This window comes from Gymnodraco acuticeps, unplaced genomic scaffold (genome assembly GCF_902827175.1).
Source record: "Gymnodraco acuticeps unplaced genomic scaffold, fGymAcu1.1, whole genome shotgun sequence".
Taxonomy (NCBI): Eukaryota; Metazoa; Chordata; class Actinopteri; order Perciformes; family Bathydraconidae; genus Gymnodraco; species Gymnodraco acuticeps.
Window position 1 is genome coordinate 495,144 of NW_022991003.1, and position 22,700 is coordinate 517,843.

Below are 22,700 nucleotides of genomic sequence, written 5' to 3' on the forward strand. Positions count from 1 at the left end.
GGGTTTATCACAAGGTGAGTTCCTTTTTTTCATTTCCTGCTTTTTAAACACATGTGCTCTTCAGTACAGGTTAGCTCTGAGTGTTAGCGAGGCTTGCTAATGTAAACAAAGACGAGATTATGTTCGAAACACGTCAGGCATTGTTTCTGATAGCAATTATCTGTGGGTCCGCTGCCGATTTGACGTCAGAAAATCTGTATCTGCTCGTTGTACACCCGTTTTTAAAAGATTTGGGTACGAGCTCAGAGTGTTAGCGATGCTAATGTAAACACCGACCATATTACGTCCAAAAGTGGGGTATTGTTTCTGATAGCAACGTTTCTGATAGGACGTGGGTGTAAAGCCAGCCTACATTTCCGATATTACGTAATATCGGACGCAAATCTGGATCAGCTCCGTTGTAGCCCCGTTTTTAGAGATTTGGGTACGGAGGAAAAGAGAGGGTTTTATTTTCTGACGCTGCGTGAGTTCCCTGACGCACCAGGGACACATATTTATGTATATAGTGCATTTTGCATGATAGGTCCCCTTTAAATTAGTAGACCTGTGAACAGACTTTGATGTGTACAATCTGTGCAGTTCCCCTAATAATAATAATAAGGCGGCAGAGCATTCAAATGGACACACGTGCACTAAAGATACACGAGTGAAAGCTCTTCAAAAGCAACAATTAGGTTGATTCACATTTTAAACTTATTTTACATTTTGATAAAGCAAGTTATATTTACAAACAGTAAATTAGTCAAACCGTTAGATTAGATGGGTTATCAATAACTCATTTAGGCTGACTCATAATTTAGCTTTATTGTGATACAGAGGACTCTCAGATGTTAGGAAGAAGCCATTGTTATGTAGTTCAGTGAAAAAGCAAAACCTCCATAGTTTCCACAAAACACAAATTGAGCTATGGGAGACAATTGTAAAATGGAATTTGTATCAAATAAACAGAAGATTAATTTACATAAAATGATAAAGCCACAATGGGAAATATGGGCAATTGACATCAATCCTGCATAATAAGACTGGGATGTTGGTAAAAACAGGCTACGACACACCCTTAAAAATAAAAAGTATTCATGCTGCAGCACCGTGTCAGACGACAACAGAAGCAGATTCAGTTCTCCTCGGCTCCCCTCCATGAAGAAAGAAATGTCAGTACGCTGAAAATCTGGTTTCCAAAACAATAAAACACAATGTCATCACGTCTTCCTGCGCTCTGATTCTGTTCTGTGAGGAGACACGACGGCAGGAACAAGCATGTGTGGTGACGGAGAAGCAGCTCGGTATGAAAACGAAAACTCCAAAAGTCCGGAGATGTTGATCCACCTCAAACAGACGGATCATCCGCCGCTACGTTGCTCCGTTAGCTTAAAGTTTTCCATCCATGCTGAAGACTAACTGGTAATATGTTGGCGGTGAGAAGAGCTTTGCCTTCAGAGAAAGGTCCGAGCAACATATCTGAGGTGGCCTCCGTGCTGGAAAAAGATAACGTCCATCTCCGTGTCGAACAGTGCGGTGACCAGGAAGGACTTTCCTTGGCTTGTCTGCAAGAGAACACAGAAACCACACGTTTACTAAATCATTCATCAACATGCTTTTATTGAAAGGTTATTTTTTAAATCATCTAGCAGCTAATGAATAGTGGATCTACATTCTTTAAGTAGGTAGAAACATGGCCTAAAATTGGATAATAATGTTGCTTTGTATGTGGAGCGAGTATGTAAATAATAATTGACCAAAACGTGTAATCTTTTGCGATGTTTATGATGGTTATAATAAGACAGAACTGTTTATTTCTGCCCCTTAGAGGCCAAAAACTGAAACAATTAATCTTTTATTTTGGTAAATCTTTGTAAATCTTGATATCATTTTATAACAAATACACACAGAGAGAGAATGGGAGGGATGAAACCATCTTTAATGGTCACACATGCAGAGCACACAGTGACATGTGTTCTCTGCTTCTAACCCATCCTAGTACCAGGAGTCTAGTACCAGGAGCAGTGGGCAGCTAGTGTACAGCGCCCGGGGAGCAATGGGAGTGGGGGGGGAAGGGGGTTGTCCGGTGCCTTGCTCAAGGGCACCACGGCAGGGCAGGAGGTGAACTGGGACCTCTCCAAGTAGCAGTTCACACGCCATATTTAGGTCTGGTCGGGGACTTGAACCGGCAACCCTACGGCTCACAGTCCAAGCCCCTACTGACTGAGCCACTGCCGGACTGGTGCTGCACTATCTATCTTTCTTTAACCCTAAAAATGGTACTTGTTTCAACACCCCAAAGAAAAACATCAATTGAATAATTATTCAATTTATTCAACACTGCTTTCAACAGTCCCAGGTACAGATATCAACAAACAAACAACAACATAAACAGTACCTTGACAGTGAGCTGCTGCCTCGGGCTCAGGCTCTCGGGCAGAGTCACGCTGAACCTCTCCTTCCCGCTGAGCTCCAGAGAGTCGGCGCTGTCGCCGGGCAGAAACTGCAGCGGCACGATGCCCACCCTCACCAGCTGCTTCACGTGCAGCTTCTCAAAACTCTCCGCGATGACCGCTCGCACCCCCTGTGGACCAGAGAGGAAGGGGAGAGGGACAATAATAAATATACAGAGCTAAGTCCCAGATCAAATGCACGCTAAAGGGTCATTTTCTCTCACTGATCCTGCTTTTATGTTAAATGTCTGTTTTTCATGTATTGTGTCGTTACGTGCCAGGCAGGCTGTACTTGTGTGGTTTTCCTTCCCTCCTGTGTTTCTCTCTTCTCCCTGTCTTCTGCACAGCTAATCAGCAGCTGATCGGTATCTGCCTGTGCACCTGAGTCTGATGGCTGATTGGATCCTCTCACCCTCAGCTGGCCTATCAGCAGCCAGGGCCATAAAGGAGGCACCCAGGAAGTCTTCTCTCTCTCACTCTGGGCCTGTTGCTGATTGAGGAGCCTGCAATTGACTGCAGTGTTTAGCAACTCATTCTCCTTGTATTGTCTGACCTTTTTGAAAGTGTGTGTGTTGAGAGGTGGAGGAGTTAGGTAAGTCTGGGGTACCCTGTACATTTCTCACCACGTAGCTAACTAATGTTTAGACACACTAGGTTAGCGGATTGTTGCCACCCCTGTATATTGTTTTGTCAAAGTCTTTGTAGTTTAGTTAGTGAGGGTTTTTGTTTGAGTTTTGGTTTCAAAGGATAGATGTAGAGATAGGCCTGGTTTTGAGTATTATAGAGTATTTCTGTTAAACTTATGTTCAGTTAGGGCTTAAGAAATAAACCTTTTGTCAACCTTTACTCTGACTCCCTCATAATTATTGGTTGTATGTTATTGTCTCCAGGTCCCCTAGACCTTAGTGGGGACGTAACATGTGTCTTGATATTTGTCTTTGTTGATGTTACACATGGAGCTGCGGTGATGCAAGTCACATTTCAGACTTGATCTGACCATTAAAGAATTATCGTAAAACAAGAGGTGGAGTATATTAGAACATGAAAAAGCTGACTAGCATATTCATTCATATTCCATTGTTAGAAAGGGATCAGTGTTTTAGAGAAGTCAAGGTTTTATGACACTTTATAGCTTATTGTTAAATGTATGTCCTGTAATGTTACTGCACCATGTTAGACGAAGTGAAAACTTGTTGACTATTATGGTCTGGTCAGTGGAAAGCAGGGTTTTTGTTAGAGGTGATTTGTGCCAGTCCATTTGTCCTGGGAGATTTCAACGTCCAGGACAAATAGGGGTAGTTTGGTCAAATATGAAATGTGTTTATTGAGCCCGATTCAATATTTTAAATGACTACGCGCGACAAACAGACAAGTCTTCCATTCATATTTGTATACTGATAATGTTTGAGAGGTCTCTTTACAGAGAGATGGGTCAAAAACGGTCTATATACTTTTCTTAATAAACAACCAATGAAGGAAATGACTTAATCTGCCAAAAAGCGTATCGTCAGTTAGCTTTTGAGTGTTTTGTCGACATTTACTGTTCCAGGACCAGCTGTAATTTATCTATATTACTGTCCAAAAACGTGAAGAAACAATCCCAAAATCAAAGCTCACCGTCTTATTTTATTCTGTGACTCCCATTCCTATGCCACATGTGCATGGCATGTGTACTAAAATGATATATATTCTGCAGCACATCCAATTTTATGATATTATGAAAGATTTTTTAATTGTTGGTCAACAGATTTTCCCGAAAAACACCCTGGTTTAGAGCGTTGTGTGCACGTACCAGCAGGTAGGGTCCCTTAGCGACCCAGTCTCTGGAGTTCCCCGAGCCGTAGTCTTTTCCGGCGAGGATGATGAGGGGGACGCCATCTCTATGGTAACGATCGGCCGCCTCGAAGACATCCAGCTGATCAAACACAGACAGAAGAGAGGACATATTAGGACATGTTATAAGAAGCCAGTCACACACAATGACATTAAACACCAACCAAATACAAAAGTTACGAGTGATTAATGTAGTAAATGGGTCGTATTTAATCGGAACACACCAGGAGGGTTAAACAGGACTGGTGTTTATGTTCCTGGTTTGAATGAGTTCTGTTAGAAAAATATCACTCGTCACCGGCTTGAGCTTCAATAATCAGGATCCATGTATCTGTGATCCTCTCCAGAATGGAAGTAGTCATCACATACAGAGCATCAACTAGTTCCTGAACAGTGTCCTTCACATGCTGATATACAAGAGAGGGAGTTACAGTCACAAGATGGAGGAATACCGGTTCTTCTTGGTAATCATAGTTTTTTCTCAAAATCTATTTTTTTTTAAACTTTTTCAGAAAATGTTGACTTTTCCTTAAAATCTAAAAATGTGGACTTTTTTTTACAAATCCTGACTTCTCCAAATCTTGACTTTTTTTCAAAATCTCAAAATTCTGACTTTCTCAAAATCACAGTCACAAGATGGAGGAATACCAGTTATTCTAAGTAATCATACAGTAATCCTGACTTTTTTTCAAAATCTCAAAATTCAGACTTTTTTCAAAATCTCAAAATTCTGACTTTTTCTCAAAATCTATTTTTTTTTGACTTTTTCTTAAAATCAAAAAATGTGGACTTTTTTTTTACAAAGTGTTGACTTTTTCTCCTTATCCTGACTTCTCCAAATCCTGACTTTTTTTTCAAAATCTCAAAATTCGGACTTTCTCAAAATCAGTCACAAGATGGAGGAATACCAGTTATTCTAAGTAATCATACAGTAATCCTGACTTTCTCTTAAAATCTCAAAATTCTGACTTTCTCAAAATGTCAAAATTCTCACACAGTCACAAGATGCAGGAATATAAAGCAGTATTCAATGTTTAGTTCAGATTAGCTCCACGTCAGAAATGAGCATGCTTGTCATATGTCTATCTCCATAGAGGCTGAATCATCATGTTAATCACATAGCTATCATATGCCTAAAACAGTCCTGATGCTCTTCTAGGTAATCACACATCCTGTCATGTTCACAGCTACAGTTGGGATACCTTTGTTATCATGTGCTACTATGATATTGGAAGAGCACATTCAGTATTTCCCCAACAGGTTCCCACTCACCGTCTGGCCTGAGGGAATGTGCAGAGTCTTCGGACCTGGTTTGCCGATGAAGCGATTTAGCAGCTTGATGCTGGCGAACGTTCCTCGGGTCATCACGGCGTCGTTCCCTCTGCGAGCGCCGTACGAGTTGAACTCCCTCGGTGTCAGGCTAGATTCAAAATGAGATGTAAATAACATGTGCTCGTGTACCGTGAGAAACAAAAAGCAACAGCGTCCAGTGACAACATCCTACATGGTTGACATTATATCTATATAGTTTACAAGTTGAACAAATGAAATACATAACTCATCATTTTGGTTTATAAATTATCCTTAAATGTGATTATTTGTCTGTTTTTGCAACAGATGGTAATTCATATAAATCAGGGATGGGCAACTTGGATGGTGGTGGGGGCCACATAATGTATGTACTGGCCACCAGGGGGCCGCAGATTCACTTGGAACACACTCACAAATTCCATGTATTGTATGTAATTATTAACAAATATAATAAGTCTGACATCTTCATTAGCATTTTACAACCTTTCAGGGAACATCCTCTAATAAGCTCACTAAACAAATATCTGTTCACAGAAATGTTATTTAATTTTTACAAGTGGCATGTTTGTATTGAACAGGTTATTTAACGGTGGAATAAAACTATTTTAAACTATTGGAAAGCACGGAAAATGTGTGTGTATTGAGATTAACCATTAGATGACATACACATGAAGTCATGAACACTACCCCAGACATTAGTTGTCTGACTTGAACCTAAGACACCTGTAGCCAGTCTCTGCATTCCCCTTATTCCACAATAAGGGGAATGTCAACACAGACACCCGTCAACCCGCTGTTCCTCAGCACCACTCCCCCTCCCTCCGCTGAAATTATGAATGAAAAGCGCAGTAATCATAGATAACACGGCAGGGTCCGTGACAGTTTGTTTTCCTCTGATTTCAAATAAACAAAGTCTTGGTTTTTAGAATATTAAACTTGTTTCGCCAAATTCAGATGATAAATGCAACTTTTAAGCTTCTAAAGGCATCATTACAAGAGGCAACTTAACGTCACAGCAGGCATAACAACAGCCGGTGTTTCTTGTGAGTGTTGCCCCGGGAAACAAACACAAGACACACAAACGCATCACAGATTATTTTGCGGTATTTGGCTGCCGAACGAAATCATGTACGCAGCTCGCGACGTAACTAGGAGTCTAGTGGACGGTATCAGTACTACAAGTTAAAAAAATATATAATTTACAACCAAAAATAAAAAATGAATGGATGTATGGGAAACATACGTTGCATTGTTGGAGGAGCTCAGGTCAGAAGAATTTCATTGCCATTTCTACACTGTAGCTGCTTTGTGCATATGACAATAAAACCTTTGAATCTTTCAGATACAATTGTTTTGTTATAGTTTTCAGTGACAAAATAAAACATCTGTTCCTATTTCCATGCCAATATTTGATAGGCATCTTCTCAAAGGTGATATAAACTTTCAAATAAAGGCTAAACGTTACTATTTAAACTGACAGGAAAGGCTGTAGCCACATTAAGATGTCCTGCTTAATTAAGGATGTTGATGAAGACAAAGCTTCTGTCCTTCATTACCATCTCTCAGAGTAAAACTGACCGTTTGCTCTGCAGGTATTTGGCGGCGGCGCTGACCCGGGCGATGCTTCCTGCCGGAGAGATGTGGTCCGTCGTCACTTTGTTCCCGAGGAACAGCAAGACGTGAGCGTTCTCGATGGACTGAGGAGGAGGGACATCTTTACCCTGAGGCAGAAAACAGGAAGAGGGGGAAGTTATAGTCTAAACTGCTGCTTTTTTACTTTTTCATCAATATGTGATATAATAATAAAGCTTTATTTATATAGCACGTTTCCTACAACACATGCAGCTCAAAGTGCTTCACAAAATGACACATCACAAGTTAAAAACAAACAACAAGAAACACCCATTAGATTATTTGCTAAGAACTTTAAAAGATACATGCAGCCAAATGTAACATTTGATCAGGTTAATAGACGTATGATAATACAAAAAAATAATGATTTATCTCTGACAGATAAGACACAAGACAACTGAGTCGATGCAACAATATAAAACCCCATAAATCAGGTGACACAGCAAAATAAGGAAGACTCACCAACTTGCTGAAGAAAGATGGCGAACGGATATATGTGGACTTGTGATCCCAGGGAAACACCACAGAATCTGGACATTCAATGCTGCTCCATAGCGTGTTCCCTTTCTGGAGTTGGAACGAAAAACCATTTATATAATCATCACATCATTAAAGCACACGTAAAATAAATAAGTACAGATTGTGTCCTGACCTCCATCCTGCTCCTGAGGTCCTTGAAGACGGAGGAGATGACCGTGTCCTCTTCGGTCTGTTGGACCTCCTCCCTGGACGGCCAGATGTCACGCAGGAACACCTGCTTCCCGTCCGAGGTCTCACCTGCACCGACAACAGGATGTTAGCATCAAAAAGTTTCAACCTGGAAATATGAGACTCTTCTGATGGACACGTTAAATGTGTGCTTAAACTCACAAAAGGTTATTTTCTGGGATTTTAAAATTGGTTAATTGTCTGAATAAAGCTATTTCTCGTGATGAAACGCCATATCATGGATTATCAAGGATTCTTTCTGAAACAGTATGGAGCTCAAAGGCTTTCTCTCTTGCCGGTTATACCACAAGGTGAGTTCCTTTTTACTTCCTGCTTCTTCACACACATGCTCTCCAGTACAGGTTAGCTCTGAGTGTTAGCGATGCTAATGTAAACACCGACCATATTACGTCCAAAACAGTCGGGCATTGTTTCTGATAGCAACGTTTCTGATTGGCCCGTGGGTCCACATTTCAGATATTACGTCATATCGGACGCAAATCTGGATCAGCTCCGTTGTAGCCCCGTTTTTAGAGATTTGGGTACGGAGGAAAAGAGAGAGGGTTTTATTTTCCGACGCTGCGTGAGTTCCCCGACACATATTTATGTATAAAAGACATCAACAAGTGCATTTTGCATGATAGGTCCCCTTTAATATAATAACAAAGAACACTTCTAAGGGTAAGCCCTGTTTTTGTTTCACTTCTGTTAATGCACTGTTATTATGAGATACCAGTGATTTAGACCTTAAACTACCCACAATGCCCCTTTGTCGTCTGAAGCATGTCAGCACAGGACAGATTCACTAAATGCTCCCTCACTGTAATCAGCCAAAGTCCTAAAAGCCTCAAAAGCTTCACTCACCCAGAGGCTCTTTCTCAAAGTCGATTCCCACCTTGCCGGCGAGAGCGTACGCCACCACCAGGGGGGGGGGAGGCCAGGTAGTTCGCCCGCACGCAGTCACACAGACGGCCCTCAAAGTGCCTGTTACCAGAGAGGACCCCGCAGGCCACCAGGTCCCCCTGAAACACAGGAGATCATAGGGATTGTTGTTGTGAGATGTTTTTAATGTAAGGATCTACATGAACAGCTAGATGTATCATGATGGAGATGTTACCTGTTTGATTGCGTCCACGACGGCTTCAGGTAATGGAGCCGTGTTCCCCACACAGGTGGCACAGCCATAACCAATCACCTCAAACCTGTGGGGTGAAGGAATTCAATTATTATATAACATAAGATCATTAAAAACAGTGTTCAATAGTATTTGTTTTCAATCCAGACTAGTGTTACAGGTTAATAATTGATAGCTGTCACTTGAATAAAATGAAAAGATCTACATTTCAATACATTCTGAACCATGGACTTGTTTATTGTTCACATTTTTTCAGAGATCTACATCCAGCTGTTCTGGCTCTTCACAAGATTTAACTTTACCAAGCAGAGATTTCCACACCTGTTGTGTGGCCAATTGAACGGTTTGACAAAACGCTATGTTAACGTAATGTTAGCTTGTTAATATACCACCCATTGGAGTCAGAATATGTTTTGATAAAAAGCTTTTGAAAAACGTGTAATCCAACAAATAGGATTCAGAGCATAGCCTTTTCAAAATGTCTATTTTAGTACTGCAGGTTCAAACTGATGGTTAACATGAGTAAAGTGCAGGTTGCTCTTAGACTGCATGAACGGGGTCATCCGAGGTCATTGACCTGAAGGGAATCGTGTGTGTGTGTGTGTGTGTGTGTGTGTGTGTGTGTGTGTGTGTGTCATCACAGAGTACACAGTCTTACCCCAGCTGGCTGAAGTAAGGCAGGACTCCGCTGGTACTGAGGTAGTGAGTGACCATCCCACTGCCAGGAGCTAGACTGGTCCGGATGTAAGGCTTCACAACAAGCCCCGCCTCCACAGCCTTTTTGGCAAGAAGACCTGTCAATCAAAATAGAAAGCTGTGTTATGAAGATTCACCTGACCTGAAATACAAAATAAAAAGTAGTGCAAAAAGTCTATATACATGTCGATAGAATATGGGATATGTATAAGAACAGAATATGAAATTAAATAATGTAAATTAAGACAACGTTAAATACGGTTTAATGAGTTTTATATAAATTAGTATATTGCAAGATGACAACAGGAATAAGATGACTAGATATAGAAAATGGCAGCTACTGTCGCCTTATACGGTTACAAACTGTTCGTTCAATCTGTCATGCTCAGTAGGCTTTACCAACCAACTGATACCGATTACATGTGTATTATTTTAGATGTTAGTCGTGTACCTGCGGTGAGCATGACGGACGGGTTGCAGTTGTTGGTGCAGCTGATGACGGCGGCGATGACCAGCGAGCCGTGAGCCAGCTGGTACTCCTGCCCCCCGTGCAGGAAGGGGACGAGGGCGTTCTGCTTCTCCTTCGAGACGTGGAAGCCTTTGAAGCCCACCTGCAGGGAAGCAAGGAAAATAAATGACAAGTTGGAAAACACTCAGATATCAGGTAACAAGTCATTTACGTGCAATTACGTAACTACCACTACGGTTTTTTGTCGAAGTCAACTTTATTGTCCATCTTTCAGTTTGTGTGTACAGACAGAGAGATCGAAATGACGTTTCCAACAATCCCGAATACAAAAATACAATTATACAAATATACATAAAAAAAAATATATCCTATATACACAATCAACAGACACATTAAGATAAAAAAACACAACAATAAATATATACAAAATTACAGTCACTTCAATATTAATATCTTTGGTGCAAGATTGTCCATAGCAGCGTAAAAACAAGTGTCTGGTGCTGGATTTGAGTGTCTGAGTGTGTGTGGGGGGTTATAGTCCAGTGGGGGGAGAGGGCAGGGGGGAGAGGGGGAGAGAGAGAGAGTTCAGTTTTTTTGGACTACTAAATACCAAATACTGGTAATATGTACATTAAGTATGTGACCATCTATGTTTCCTGTAGTTATTGAATTGCTCTTGTTACTGTTAGTGTACAGTTGTATTATTATTGTGCTGCTGTGTTTATTGTATTTGTGTAACTGGCAAAAGGGCCCTCAAGTCCCATCTGTCTGCCAAGGACTTCGGCCCCAAATCTATTTGTTGTTTTGTCTGACTGCCTTTTGTTATGTTATGTTTGTTATGTTTGTTTATACTCCTGTTCTTCCTTGTAAAGCGACCTTGGGTATTATGAAAGGCGCTATAGAAATCCAAGTTATTATTATTACAACAATTTCCTTCGGGATGAATAAAGTCCTATCTGATCTTATTTATTTTCCTTACTCTCATACTTATGTATATATAATATCCTGCTTTATATTTTGTCACTGTTCAACTTTTTATTTTATTGCCATTGTATTGCTATTGAGATGTTTAAATGTTTATTTCTAGTTAATTGTATTGTACAATGCCTTGTGTTTTTATGCTGCTGCAACACAAACATGTCCCAACTTGGGATCAATAAAGTACTTCTTATCTTAACAAAAAGATTTCAACGGTGCATCTCCTGCATCTCTGTGAGCTAATGTCTGCATGAGAACAGAAGTGTGTCTGTTACCTTTTCATCCAGACAGCTCTGGAAGTCCTCCTTCATGCTGCTGACGGCCACTCTGTCCTGAGACCTCTTGGGTCCGCTCACACAGGGCGCGATGGTGCTCAGGTTGATCTCAATCACCTGCAGAGAGGAGTGGTTTCATATCACGTTATAGCAGTGGTTCTCAAAGTGGGGGACGCGCCCCCCCTGGGGGTTGCAGAGGCATGCCAGGGGGGGGCGCGAGAGACCAGGAGGAAAAATAGATAAAAGAAAAAAATCATAAATGAAAAATTATTGATTCGAAAATAATATGATGCAGTACTATTACGTCTGGGTCTCTGTGTTTCATTAAAGCTCGGCTCTGTGTGTGTGTGCGCGAGCGAGAGAGAGAGAGCGCACCGGTACCGGAGATCGTTGTTGTTAGCTTCTGGTGTTAGCGAGCTACGCTAACGGATATAAGGAGTTTTTTCAACAACAAAGTGGAGGAGAGTCCTCTCCTGTCAGACTGAGAGACTCAGTGGGCTAAAGGACTCTCAGTGTTATCTCAGAGGGTCTCAAACGTTTTGGTCACCATTAATGTAAACAATTATTTCCGAGGCACACGTTTATATGATCATTATAGTTATAAAAAAATAAGAGAATAAATGAAAAACAGCTATGAAATTCTATATGACAGTAAAACAAGAATAAAGTTTAAAAGGGTGATTTGTAAAATATCCATAAAGAAAAAGTAAATCTGTTTACAGTTCTGTTTCAAATGGGTGTTGAGAGATGTATCCATAGATCTCTTCATGTTGCTCTCAAAGTGCACCAGATTGATGCTTTTAACTTCAATATTTAAAAATAAATCTTCCCGGGGGAGCATGCCCCCGGACCCCCCTATGTGAGGTCCACACACCACCTATAAAAATAGCACTTTACCCCTGCTTACACCTATATGCCTCGAGCCTTCATTGTAACTGTCACACTGTGTATGTGTGTGGGGATTGTTGCAGTAGAAAGTTCAACTGTAGCGACCGGTACAGTAATGGGAAACCCTAAATGTTTGAGCACCCTCTATGAAACGTCAAGCTACCCCACAGCACCCCCAAAATAAATATCCGGCCGCCACTGAGCCTGACTTGTGTTGGGGGGGCCCGACTTTTTTCTTTCTCCAAAGGGGGGGCCTGACAGAAAAAGTTTGAGAACCACTGCGTTATAGAGAGGCAAACTCCCTTTCCTTCCAGTGGACCACCATGAGACCTTATCTGGAGGAAATACTGTATGTACATTTGTAAACAACGTGAAACAAAAAAATAACCTAATGTTACATTTTAGCCTGGTAAATAGTTTATATTTCTATTGTTTCAGCTCTCTGACCAGGAAAGGTAATCGTTAAATTGGTGTGACGTATATTTGCGCAATGAGAGATCTGTTTATGTTGAACCTTTTTTTGTTTTAAACTTTGGAAACAGGGCTACAACATTGAGGCACCAAACATGATAACGATGATTAAAAACTACAAAAATAAAATAGTCTCAAAGGAAATCACATACAGGTTTATGAGCCACTCTCTTCCTAATATAGCAACAACACATTTAAAATAAAAAACTTCATATTCCAATATTATTTTTAAATATTAAGATTATGTTTTCAGTCGATGTAGCCTCGACACTCAGAGATAACAGCAAAGTTTGACACATTACCTCAGAGTACTCGGGGTCTTCTGAGGCGTCTTCATAGCTCCGGAAAAGTTTTACAGCCTTCAGGTAAGACTCGATTAATTCAAGTTTCTCCTGGGTAAAATCTGGAGGAAAATGAAATCACGTTAGTTCAAAACCCTAGAAAGATGCTGTGACTGTAGTATTGCACCTCTCACTAAGCAGTACTACTCACTTGTGTTTCTAAAGTGCTTCAGTGTGACCTGGTCGATGGGGAAGAAGCTGACGGTGGCGTTGTACTCGGGGCACATGTTGGCGATGGTGGTCCGGTCCGGCGCCGACAGCTGGGAGACCCCCGCTCCGAAAAACTCTACGAACTTTCCGGAGATCCCAGCCTGCCGCAAGTGCTGAAAAACATCAATGCACAACTCACATGAGTACTGAAGGAAAGGCCGAAGTAAAGAGTTTTTCCTGCAAATAGTGTCATACAACCCTTTTTTGCAAGTCAGATTTATGTGTGTGAAAAAACACAGTTTCTCAAAGTCCAAAGTGATGTCTTTAAAAATCATGTTTTGTCAATCCGAAACTGAAGAGGGAAACCCACATAGACAAAAACAGGAAATCCACATTTCTGATCTATCACTTCTCTCAACCGTGAGTCTGCAAAAAGCAGATATGTTTTCCTCATTTTGACATTCTTGGAGCAATAAATCTGTCCTTGTCAAGTCTCGTATTGATGACTCAAACTCAAGAAATGGGAACTTGTGTGACGAGGCGTGTCGACTCATTCAATTGTATCTAGATCAACTGAATGCTTCTGCAACCAGGTTAAGACACAATGAAACAAATATGCAACTAAAAATGTAAAAAGAATATCTCTGGGCAGCACAGAAATTATGAATTACAACTTGAATGTCAAGGTTATAAATCTAGCTTCAAACTATTTGTAACAGCCCTGGAAGACACACAATCCCGATAACACACGAAGGCGAGCAGTGCTACCTTAGTGATGCTGATAACACACGAAGGCGAGCAGTGCTACCTTAGTGATGCTGATAACACACGAAGGCGAGCAGTGCTACCTTAGTGATGCTGATAACACACGAAGGCGAGCAGTGCTACCTTAGTGATGCTGATAACACACGAAGGCGAGCAGTGCTACCTTAGTGATGCTGATAACACACGAAGGCGAGCAGTGCTACCTTAGTGATGCTGATAACACACGAAGGCGAGCAGTGCTACCTTAGTGATGCTGATAACACACGAAGGCGAGCAGTGCTACCTTAGTGATGCTGATAACACACGAAGGCGAGCAGTGCTACCTTAGTGATGCTGATAACACACGAAGGCGAGCAGTGCTACCTTAGTGATGCTGATAACACACAAAGGAGAGCAGTGCTACCTTAGTGATGCTGATAACACACAAAGCAGATCATCTGTGTTTGTAACGTCACGTCTTTTGAGTCACTACAGCTGGCGTGTCTATTGGATTTGTGTGCGGTGACGTTTGCGGTTATATCCGGTAGCTTTTACCTGCGCACTTTGCCATAGATGGAGGGGGAGTGAGCTGGGCAAGGACCATTTTTGTTGACCGCATACGCAATCATATACTGGATATGGACTAGAAACAATTGTTTCGTTTGCACATAAAAGGTCAAACGCATACCAGTGGAAAGACAGTGTTCTTGCACTTCAGACAATGTTTTTCTCTTGTTTAGTCCCTCGCAGCACATTTATGGGATGACTACAAGTACAAGTACAAGTACCTTAGTGATGCCGAGCACGACGTCTATGGAGGTGGTCAGAGGGTTGATGGAGCCCACCAGCTTACAGCCCACCACCTCGGGCAGGGTCAGAGACACCGGCTGGCCGAGCATCACGGCCTCCGACTCGATGCCTCCAACACCTGAGAGACAAACGACTGTTAAACACCTGAACTTTTGAAAGAACATCCATAACATTCATCTGTTTGCAACTCATATATATCAACATTACTGCATATAGACTATTCTGAACTGTTTCTCTTCTATTTTATTTTATTTACTTGCACTATTATCTGTTTTATTGTGTTGCACTGTTGGAGTAGCCTGTGACTACACTGTAGCTATGCACACATGACAATAAAAGCCTTGAAACCTTGAGAACTAGGTATTAATCTACATGCCTGATAAGGCAACAAAATCACAAATACTTTCGAGTTGAGAGTTTTACCCCAGCCCAGGATGCCCAGGCCGTTGATCATGGTGGTGTGGGAGTCGGTCCCCACCACGCTGTCGGGGTAGATGAAGCCGTCGCTGACCTGCACCACTCTGCACAGATACTCCAGGTTCACCTGGTGGACCGCACCCACGTCCGGAGGAACCACGTTCACGTTCTTAAACGCTTTCGAACACCACTGAAGAAGAGAAACAGGGGGGAAACATTTAACTTTGTGTCTCACTAATTTTGTTCTGTTCTCTAAAGCAGAAAGATACCAAGTTATTTTAAAGTTTTCATCAAAAACTACTGAATATTTCTATTTACTTAATTTTGATTGTTTTGTTTGACTTTAACAACCTATAAACTACTAACCTCTGTTATATAAAGTGTAAACAACACATTCTGAAGACTGTATTAAATAGTCCACCACCCTCTCTTTCCAGACAACATTAAAGTGCAGTTCTACATGTTGGGAAATGTGGGGGAAACTTCTGTAGCAATTGGAGTCAGGACTCAGAGAGGCACGAGGAGAGCTGGAGCTTTGATGGCAAACACTGACGGAGTTACGGCCGGAGAATTGACAAGACAGGTGGTGTGTCACGAGTTGACACAGCGGTCGCCGAATCAATTCTCTTCGGCAGCTCGAGGTTTTAACTAGTTCGGAGTGTAATAATCAACATTCTTTATCAGTGAGACTAAACAAATATGGACCCTGAATCTAACTAGAGCTCTCGTCCATACAAAAGGTTGAATACCTAAGCAAACTATTCCCTAACAGGAAATACATTTCTTGCAAAGAGTTTGATCAGAAGATTGATACAACTCTTGAGTCTGTTAAATAACATATAGGTATTTGCTTCTACCTTGAAGAACTGAAGCCTCTCCTTGTTTCTGATCAGCTCCATTTCTTGATTCTTCAGAGTTGTTTCAGTACTGCGGAAAAGAGAAAAGGAAACATGATAAAAGGGAATCTCTGTGACCTAATTTGACCGGCTTTGTAAGGGGTGAAACAATATAGTTACATTTATCAGTGACTAGGTTTACGTGCACAACATTTTCGTTTTTTAACTTAATACGAAAAGACAGTATTTTTGAGTGTAATACACTCAAATGGAGTACCTCCTATGGAAACACTGTTTAAATAACTTTAACTGTTTTTTTACCTATAGTCATGTTTTTCATAATGTTTTATTTTAGGAGCGTTATTTTCTATTCTATCAGTATGTGGGCTCTCTTTTTAACATGCATCTATCCCAGCTATGCAAACAGTTGGATAGTGGTTTTGTATATTACGTGCTGGCCGTAAACAGACAGAGGCTGTGTGTTGCAAATTGCGGTAGGAACCAAAAAATTGAGTCGAACGACTGATCCTAAAACCTGAATAACACCTGCATTTCCCAGATGTATTAAAGTAATATGCTACATTCGGGAAAAGAGCTTAACGGGATATCAAATGAAATATGCTGTTAAAGGTGGGGTAGGTAAGAATGGAGAAACCAGCTCGAGTGCGCTGGAATTTGAAAGTACACAACCGGAAAAAATCTGCCACTTCCTTCAGACTTCCTCACAGAGCCCCTCCTCCAACACACACGAACGCACACATGACTTCCAGTTCCGTTTATGACGGTGGATAATGAGACGACGGTGCTTTTTCCTCCCGTTTTCCCTTGTACACACACACACACACACACACACACACACACACACACACACACACACACACACACACACACACACACACACACACACACACACACACACACACACACACACACACACACACACACACACACACACACACACACACCACACACACACACACACACACACACACACACACACACACACACACACACACACACACACACACACACACACACACACACACACACACACACACACACACACACACACACACACACCACCACACACACACACACACACACTAAAGATCTGAACTGTGAAAGTCTGTTCTCCGTGTTCTTTTACCGGGACACACCCATCCACACCGTGTCCTCTCTAGAACCCAATTTCCTAGAGACCCCACCCCCTTCACGTTAGTGTACCTGCAGATTTTCAGGTGATTCTCAAAATGCAAGAGTTTGTAGATGATTTCAAACTCACTCAGACACGGGCTGCAGGTGGAAGGGACAGAGGAGCGGCGTGTTCTCGATCTGCTGCCCAGACCCTCGCCCTGCGGCGGGGGGAGGGTCGCTGCAGGAGGACTTACTGCAGGACCCCCGCTGAACCCCACACTGAGAGCCCCGCCACGAGGGAGCCGGACGGGAAGGACCCGGACCCTGACTCTGACCGTCCCCTGCTCCTGGGTTAGGAGCATTCTGTATGGCACTGTGGCTAAAAACAAAAGAATGTTATACTTAAGAATTGATTACAGTGTCGTTAGAGTAAATACATTCAAGATAAATAACTCTTTCTACTTGTGCTTTGTATGAATATAATAAAAAAGATCCAATTATCTCACATTTTAACTAACTTTAGCAGATTGTCAATTTGTAATAAAGGGAAATGTAAACACACCATTTGCTATAATCAATCTGTAATGAGTGGTCTACGATGAGGTCTGTGGGGCATTTCGGGTTCACCAGGCTGGGGTCCATGCCATGTTTGGCCACTGCGTCCCTCATGGCTGCCAGGTCCACCATGGCAGGAATACCACTGTGAAGGAAAACCAGGAAAATAAAGTCAAACACATTTCCTTCAGGAATCCATCGGAATAGTCTATGTATTAAAAAACTACTGAAGACCCATATTTTTACACTGGCTTTTGTTTCTACTTGAGATGTGTGACGTTCTCATGTTTGTTCCTCTCGGGACTCCACGTGGTCTGTGTTGTGTTTTATGTTAACCTTACATTTCTGCCTCATGTTGTATTCATGTTTCTGGGGTCTTCATTTTTACTTTGTGAATTGTATTGTCTGTGAAAGGTGCTATACTAAATACACGTATTCCATTATTATTATTCAAGTATGAATCATTTGTTTAAGTCAATGAACGCAAACAGAGACCATGATGACAGAAGAGCTAATGACTCGGAGACTCACGTGAAGTCCTGCAGGAGGACCCTCGCTGGAGAGAACGGCACCTCGGCTTTGCTCTGCTGCCGCTGCCAGTCCAGAACATTCTGCACGTCTTCCTCTTTAGTGACGAAGCCATCGCAGTTACGGACTGCCGCCTCCAGCAAGACACGGATGGACAATGGCAGCTTGTCTACACAAAGAGACAAGATACATTCCCCTTTCATTTTGCACAGTAAACAATGTGTAATTAGATAACAGTTTGTATTAACCGTTGACTGTGATATAAGTGCAGGTTAATGCAGCCTGGAGATGTCCTACATGTAAAGGCATATGTAAAAAATGTCTTGTGCTGTTTACTTTCACATGTATACATGTTTACGCTGTAACCCTGGGACGCACCTGTGGTAAACACAACCTAAATCTGTAATGGAACACGCTGAAATATTTCACCTGTACCATGCTGTACTACTTCTAATTCTTGCACATCTGGGTAAGAGACGAGGAATGCTACCAGGATCATGTCTCTACAGGGAAATGGGTTTCAATATTAGCTTTTTGTTTAAGTCCGAGTGGCCGAACTCACCGTATCTTGGGTCACTTAATTTCTGTAGATTGAAGAACTGGATCTTGCCATCTTGTAGTGTGTCTATAAGATGGCTGTATGGGTGCTCTGCAGAGGGAAACACATATGTATTAATACAACAGTAATCCAAGCTAGTGTGTCTGGACACTTCCAGATTCTGCTGAAATCTGTTTTCCTTCAGCATGTCTTCTTGCGGGTTGGCTTGGTATAATCTGTGGGAGTTTAAAATGAGTGGTATAAACTAATTACCGAACTAACAAAATATACCCAGTGGGGATCTCTTCAACCAAGGTACTTCACACCAAGAAGAGGCTTAAAGGTATCTCGAAGAAACTTCCAGAAAGCCTTATTTTCCAGTTTGTTCATCCATAGAATTGACTCATTACTTACATACCACAGCGTATTAGTGGTTATAAGCAGCTGAGAATAGCCACACTTTGAGTTAGAGTGTACTATAGTTAAGCCTCTTAGAAAATGTAAGGATGAATGGCTTTGGGGCAAAACGTAAAAGCAGAGAAATGTGATTTCTTCTTTTGTGGCTTTTACGTGTAAAGCGAGCTAAAGCTAGATGTGGTTACGTTAACCCCAAAGGTGGCTGTAAATGTTTATTGTTCATACTATTTCCCTTGCTGTATAAAACTAAGCTACGCCAGCGCTGAGCCCCTATGGACAGTCACAGCAGAACTCTGCTCTCACACAACAGGACATCCTGTGTAACTGTGCCTCTCAGGTTACTGGCTATGAAAGCATACACTAAGCTTTCCCAATGAATTATTGGTGAAATATTGTGTAAAATAACTATATATTGCCTTGGTTAAAAACACAATGTATGTTTGTTTTCCCAAATCCTGATGTACTTACTCTGAAGAAGGAATGACCTCAAAAACAATAATACACCCCTGCACTTTGTCAATCTTCAGCAAGAATTGAAACTGAGCAATCTCATTCCTCTGCATGTTTTTAAAGCTAGGCTAAATGAAATGCTCGTTGATACTATGGGCACTTGTAAATGTATCCTGTAAATATAATGTATGATGTCCTTTATTGCTTTATGTTTCATGTGGAACCTATATGCTGCAGGTCTCCCTTGAAAAAGAGATCTATGATCTCAAGGGACCAATCTGATTAAATAAAGGTTTGAAATGAAATGAAATTATAATCAGGCATTCAAATATGAAACTTGCGGAAAAGGTGTGAGCCGCCATCTCACAGAACTGGTTTCGTAAAGTCGTACAAATCTATGTATTTAAGTGTTGTGAATAAAACACCAATGGAGTTTCATATCTTCTTAATCTGAAATATTCCCTCTTTTAAAAAAAATGATTAGCTGTGTAGAACTGCAGAAAGAGCATTGTCACTGCTGACGGAGAAAAAGGCAACAAAACAAAGTATGTATTTAAGCTCAATTTAACTAAGCAGGCCTGAACCAGTTTTGAAACAAAGCTTTTAATACCCAAATAATGACTTAATACGTGTTTCTGTTCTCACCTCCACTGCTAAATATTTGCTAGCTAAATGCATTCTACCATGTATATGACATTTAGCATCTCTTGGCCGGATAAACAACTTGCTGACTACTCTCATTTGGTGTTTTTTGAGTGCATGACAAATGTCCCTCCCTCACTGTGATGCCTTTGTCAGCTAGTGTTTCAGACTGCATGCAAACATCTAAAAGCTGCTGCCTAATGCAAAGCAAGAAGAGTGGAAAACTGGAATACAGTTTCATATAAAAGATGTTCTTCTACCAGAAAATGACTTTTGCACTTCTCAAAATCTTATCCTTGATTTAAATCATGGATTTAACAATGGAGCCGTATGGAAGACATGTTCAACTATTGAAAACAAGATGACATGTCAGCAGGTTTTCACAACTGAATAAAATACATGTATATAATAAATATTCCACCCCTAAAAGGTCAAGCTCGGTTGGATGCTACTCAATCGGAAGCTGTTGGTACCTGTTCATGTGGATAGTTATGTAAATTGTAATCCCTGTAATGATGCTGTATGATGTCCTTTTTGTTGTTCTGTTTATGTTTCATGTGGAACCTACTTGAGCAGGTCTCCCTTGATATGAGATCAATGATCTCAATGGGATACACCTGGGTAAATAAAGGTTTGAAATTAAATGAAAGCCTTGACATCTGCTTATGTTAGAACTGGCTGTCCCACACATAAACCTTTTAGATTAACTGTAGTGAAAGGACATAACAGCCATGCACTAATATAAGTATATAGAAATGCCTATGTAAAGGTTGTTTTTTTAATAACTTTAAGAAATATGACATGATCACAAGCGAGATCATGTGGAGATAAATCATTGAGAGAAGCAGTTTAGCCTGCTGTAATCCACTGGTATTGGATAGTTTACATACCATAAAGACGACTCTTTGGATGTTTGTCTCATCAGACAATATCATAATCATGGCCTATAATCCCACATGCAACACATCCATCGTGCTCTGAATTTAAAAGCAATCCTCTTGTTCTTTGCACTATATCCCTGGGATTAATATACCAGTCAAATTAGACATTGCACATACAAGATGAAGTGTTGCTTATATTATCAGAGGTGATGTCTGAGAACATCTGTTACTGACACGGTATGAAAGACAGCTACAAAGCTAGCTCTTATCGTGTAGCACACTCGCTAACCAGCCACTTATCGGGCTTCTGGCTGTACGTATTGACAAGATAAGAAAAAGCAAGGCACTTAAACACAGAAATAGGTAGAAAGTATACTACATTTGTGTCGTTTTTAGCACATTAAAGACACCTATAGCTAGCGGTGTTAGCGACATTAACGGCTCTATTTGTAAAGCAAACAAGCTAATGTTAGCATCAATGTCTCCAACAGTTTACTTTATCTAATGATCACTAAAAGCTAACGACAGCCATCTTGATCGGAAGGATGACTTGTTGTTTAATCGATTCCTGTCTTTGACGGTAATCGGGTGAAAGGATGACTGCTTAGGTGAGGTAAGGTTAGAAGAAGATATTTACCTTTGACTGGCGGAGTGAGCGCCATGATGACTTCTGAAATGAACACGACCCTTCCTCCCAGACACTGCACTGTGGCAACACCGAGCCGACCAATCAGAGGCCAGAGATCCACAGACACGCCCACTCAATAATTAATAAAATAAAAACAAAGCATTTTAACTGACTAATAATAAATAACTGACTGTTAAAAAACAATATTTTGATTACTGATTAAATAAAAGTACAATTTTAATTACTGAGAAAAAAAGGAGGAGGACATTTTAATTACTGACAAAAACCAAACACATTGAATTACTGACCAAATTAAAAAACACATTTTTATTACTGACAGCATTCTAACCTACTTACAAAATAAAAATAAATACAAAAAATAAATACGATACAAATAAATACAATACATTACTAAAACAAATTCATCTTTATTAACTGAAAGTTACTAAAATAATTTAGATTTGTAAAAAATACATTTAAAAAGTATTTCAATTTTCAGAGGGAAATGTACTTTTTGCTACACTACCAGTATCTGAAAAAGTTACTAGTTGCTTACAGACACTAACAAAAAAGGGAACAGTTTATCAAATATGATACTGTGCTCCAGATTGAACTCTCCAACAGTAGTTTCCACTTTCATCAGCTGCTGTCACATTACTTAAAATGTAGCTTAAAGGTCCCCTATTATACTGTTCTTCATCAATATATTATAGGTCTCAGATATATACAAAACATGATGTCACTGAAGTGTTTGGCTCCAAATACCAAACAGATCATTGCAGCATCCCATAATCCCCTCTG

The 22,700-nt window shown here is 40.8% G+C and overlaps 1 protein-coding gene across 1 annotated transcript; it reads right to left on the reverse strand.

The window, feature by feature from the left end:
* Nucleotides 1-785: 785 nt before the first annotated feature.
* Nucleotides 786-22,000, reverse strand: ireb2 (iron-responsive element binding protein 2). Its single transcript, XM_034236152.1, is given in 23 exon segments — nucleotides 786-1,544; nucleotides 2,378-2,563; nucleotides 4,225-4,347; nucleotides 5,538-5,685; nucleotides 7,155-7,297; nucleotides 7,671-7,775; nucleotides 7,861-7,985; nucleotides 8,781-8,847; nucleotides 8,849-8,938; nucleotides 9,034-9,118; nucleotides 9,710-9,845; nucleotides 10,199-10,358; nucleotides 11,470-11,586; nucleotides 13,131-13,231; nucleotides 13,321-13,492; nucleotides 14,852-14,991; nucleotides 15,297-15,480; nucleotides 16,148-16,217; nucleotides 17,409-17,639; nucleotides 17,823-17,960; nucleotides 18,347-18,512; nucleotides 18,906-18,992; nucleotides 21,909-22,000. Coding segments are annotated over 23 exon segments (2,910 nt in total). The 5' UTR covers nucleotides 21,934-22,000; the 3' UTR covers nucleotides 786-1,433.
* Between the last annotated feature and the right edge of the window lie 700 nt (nucleotides 22,001-22,700).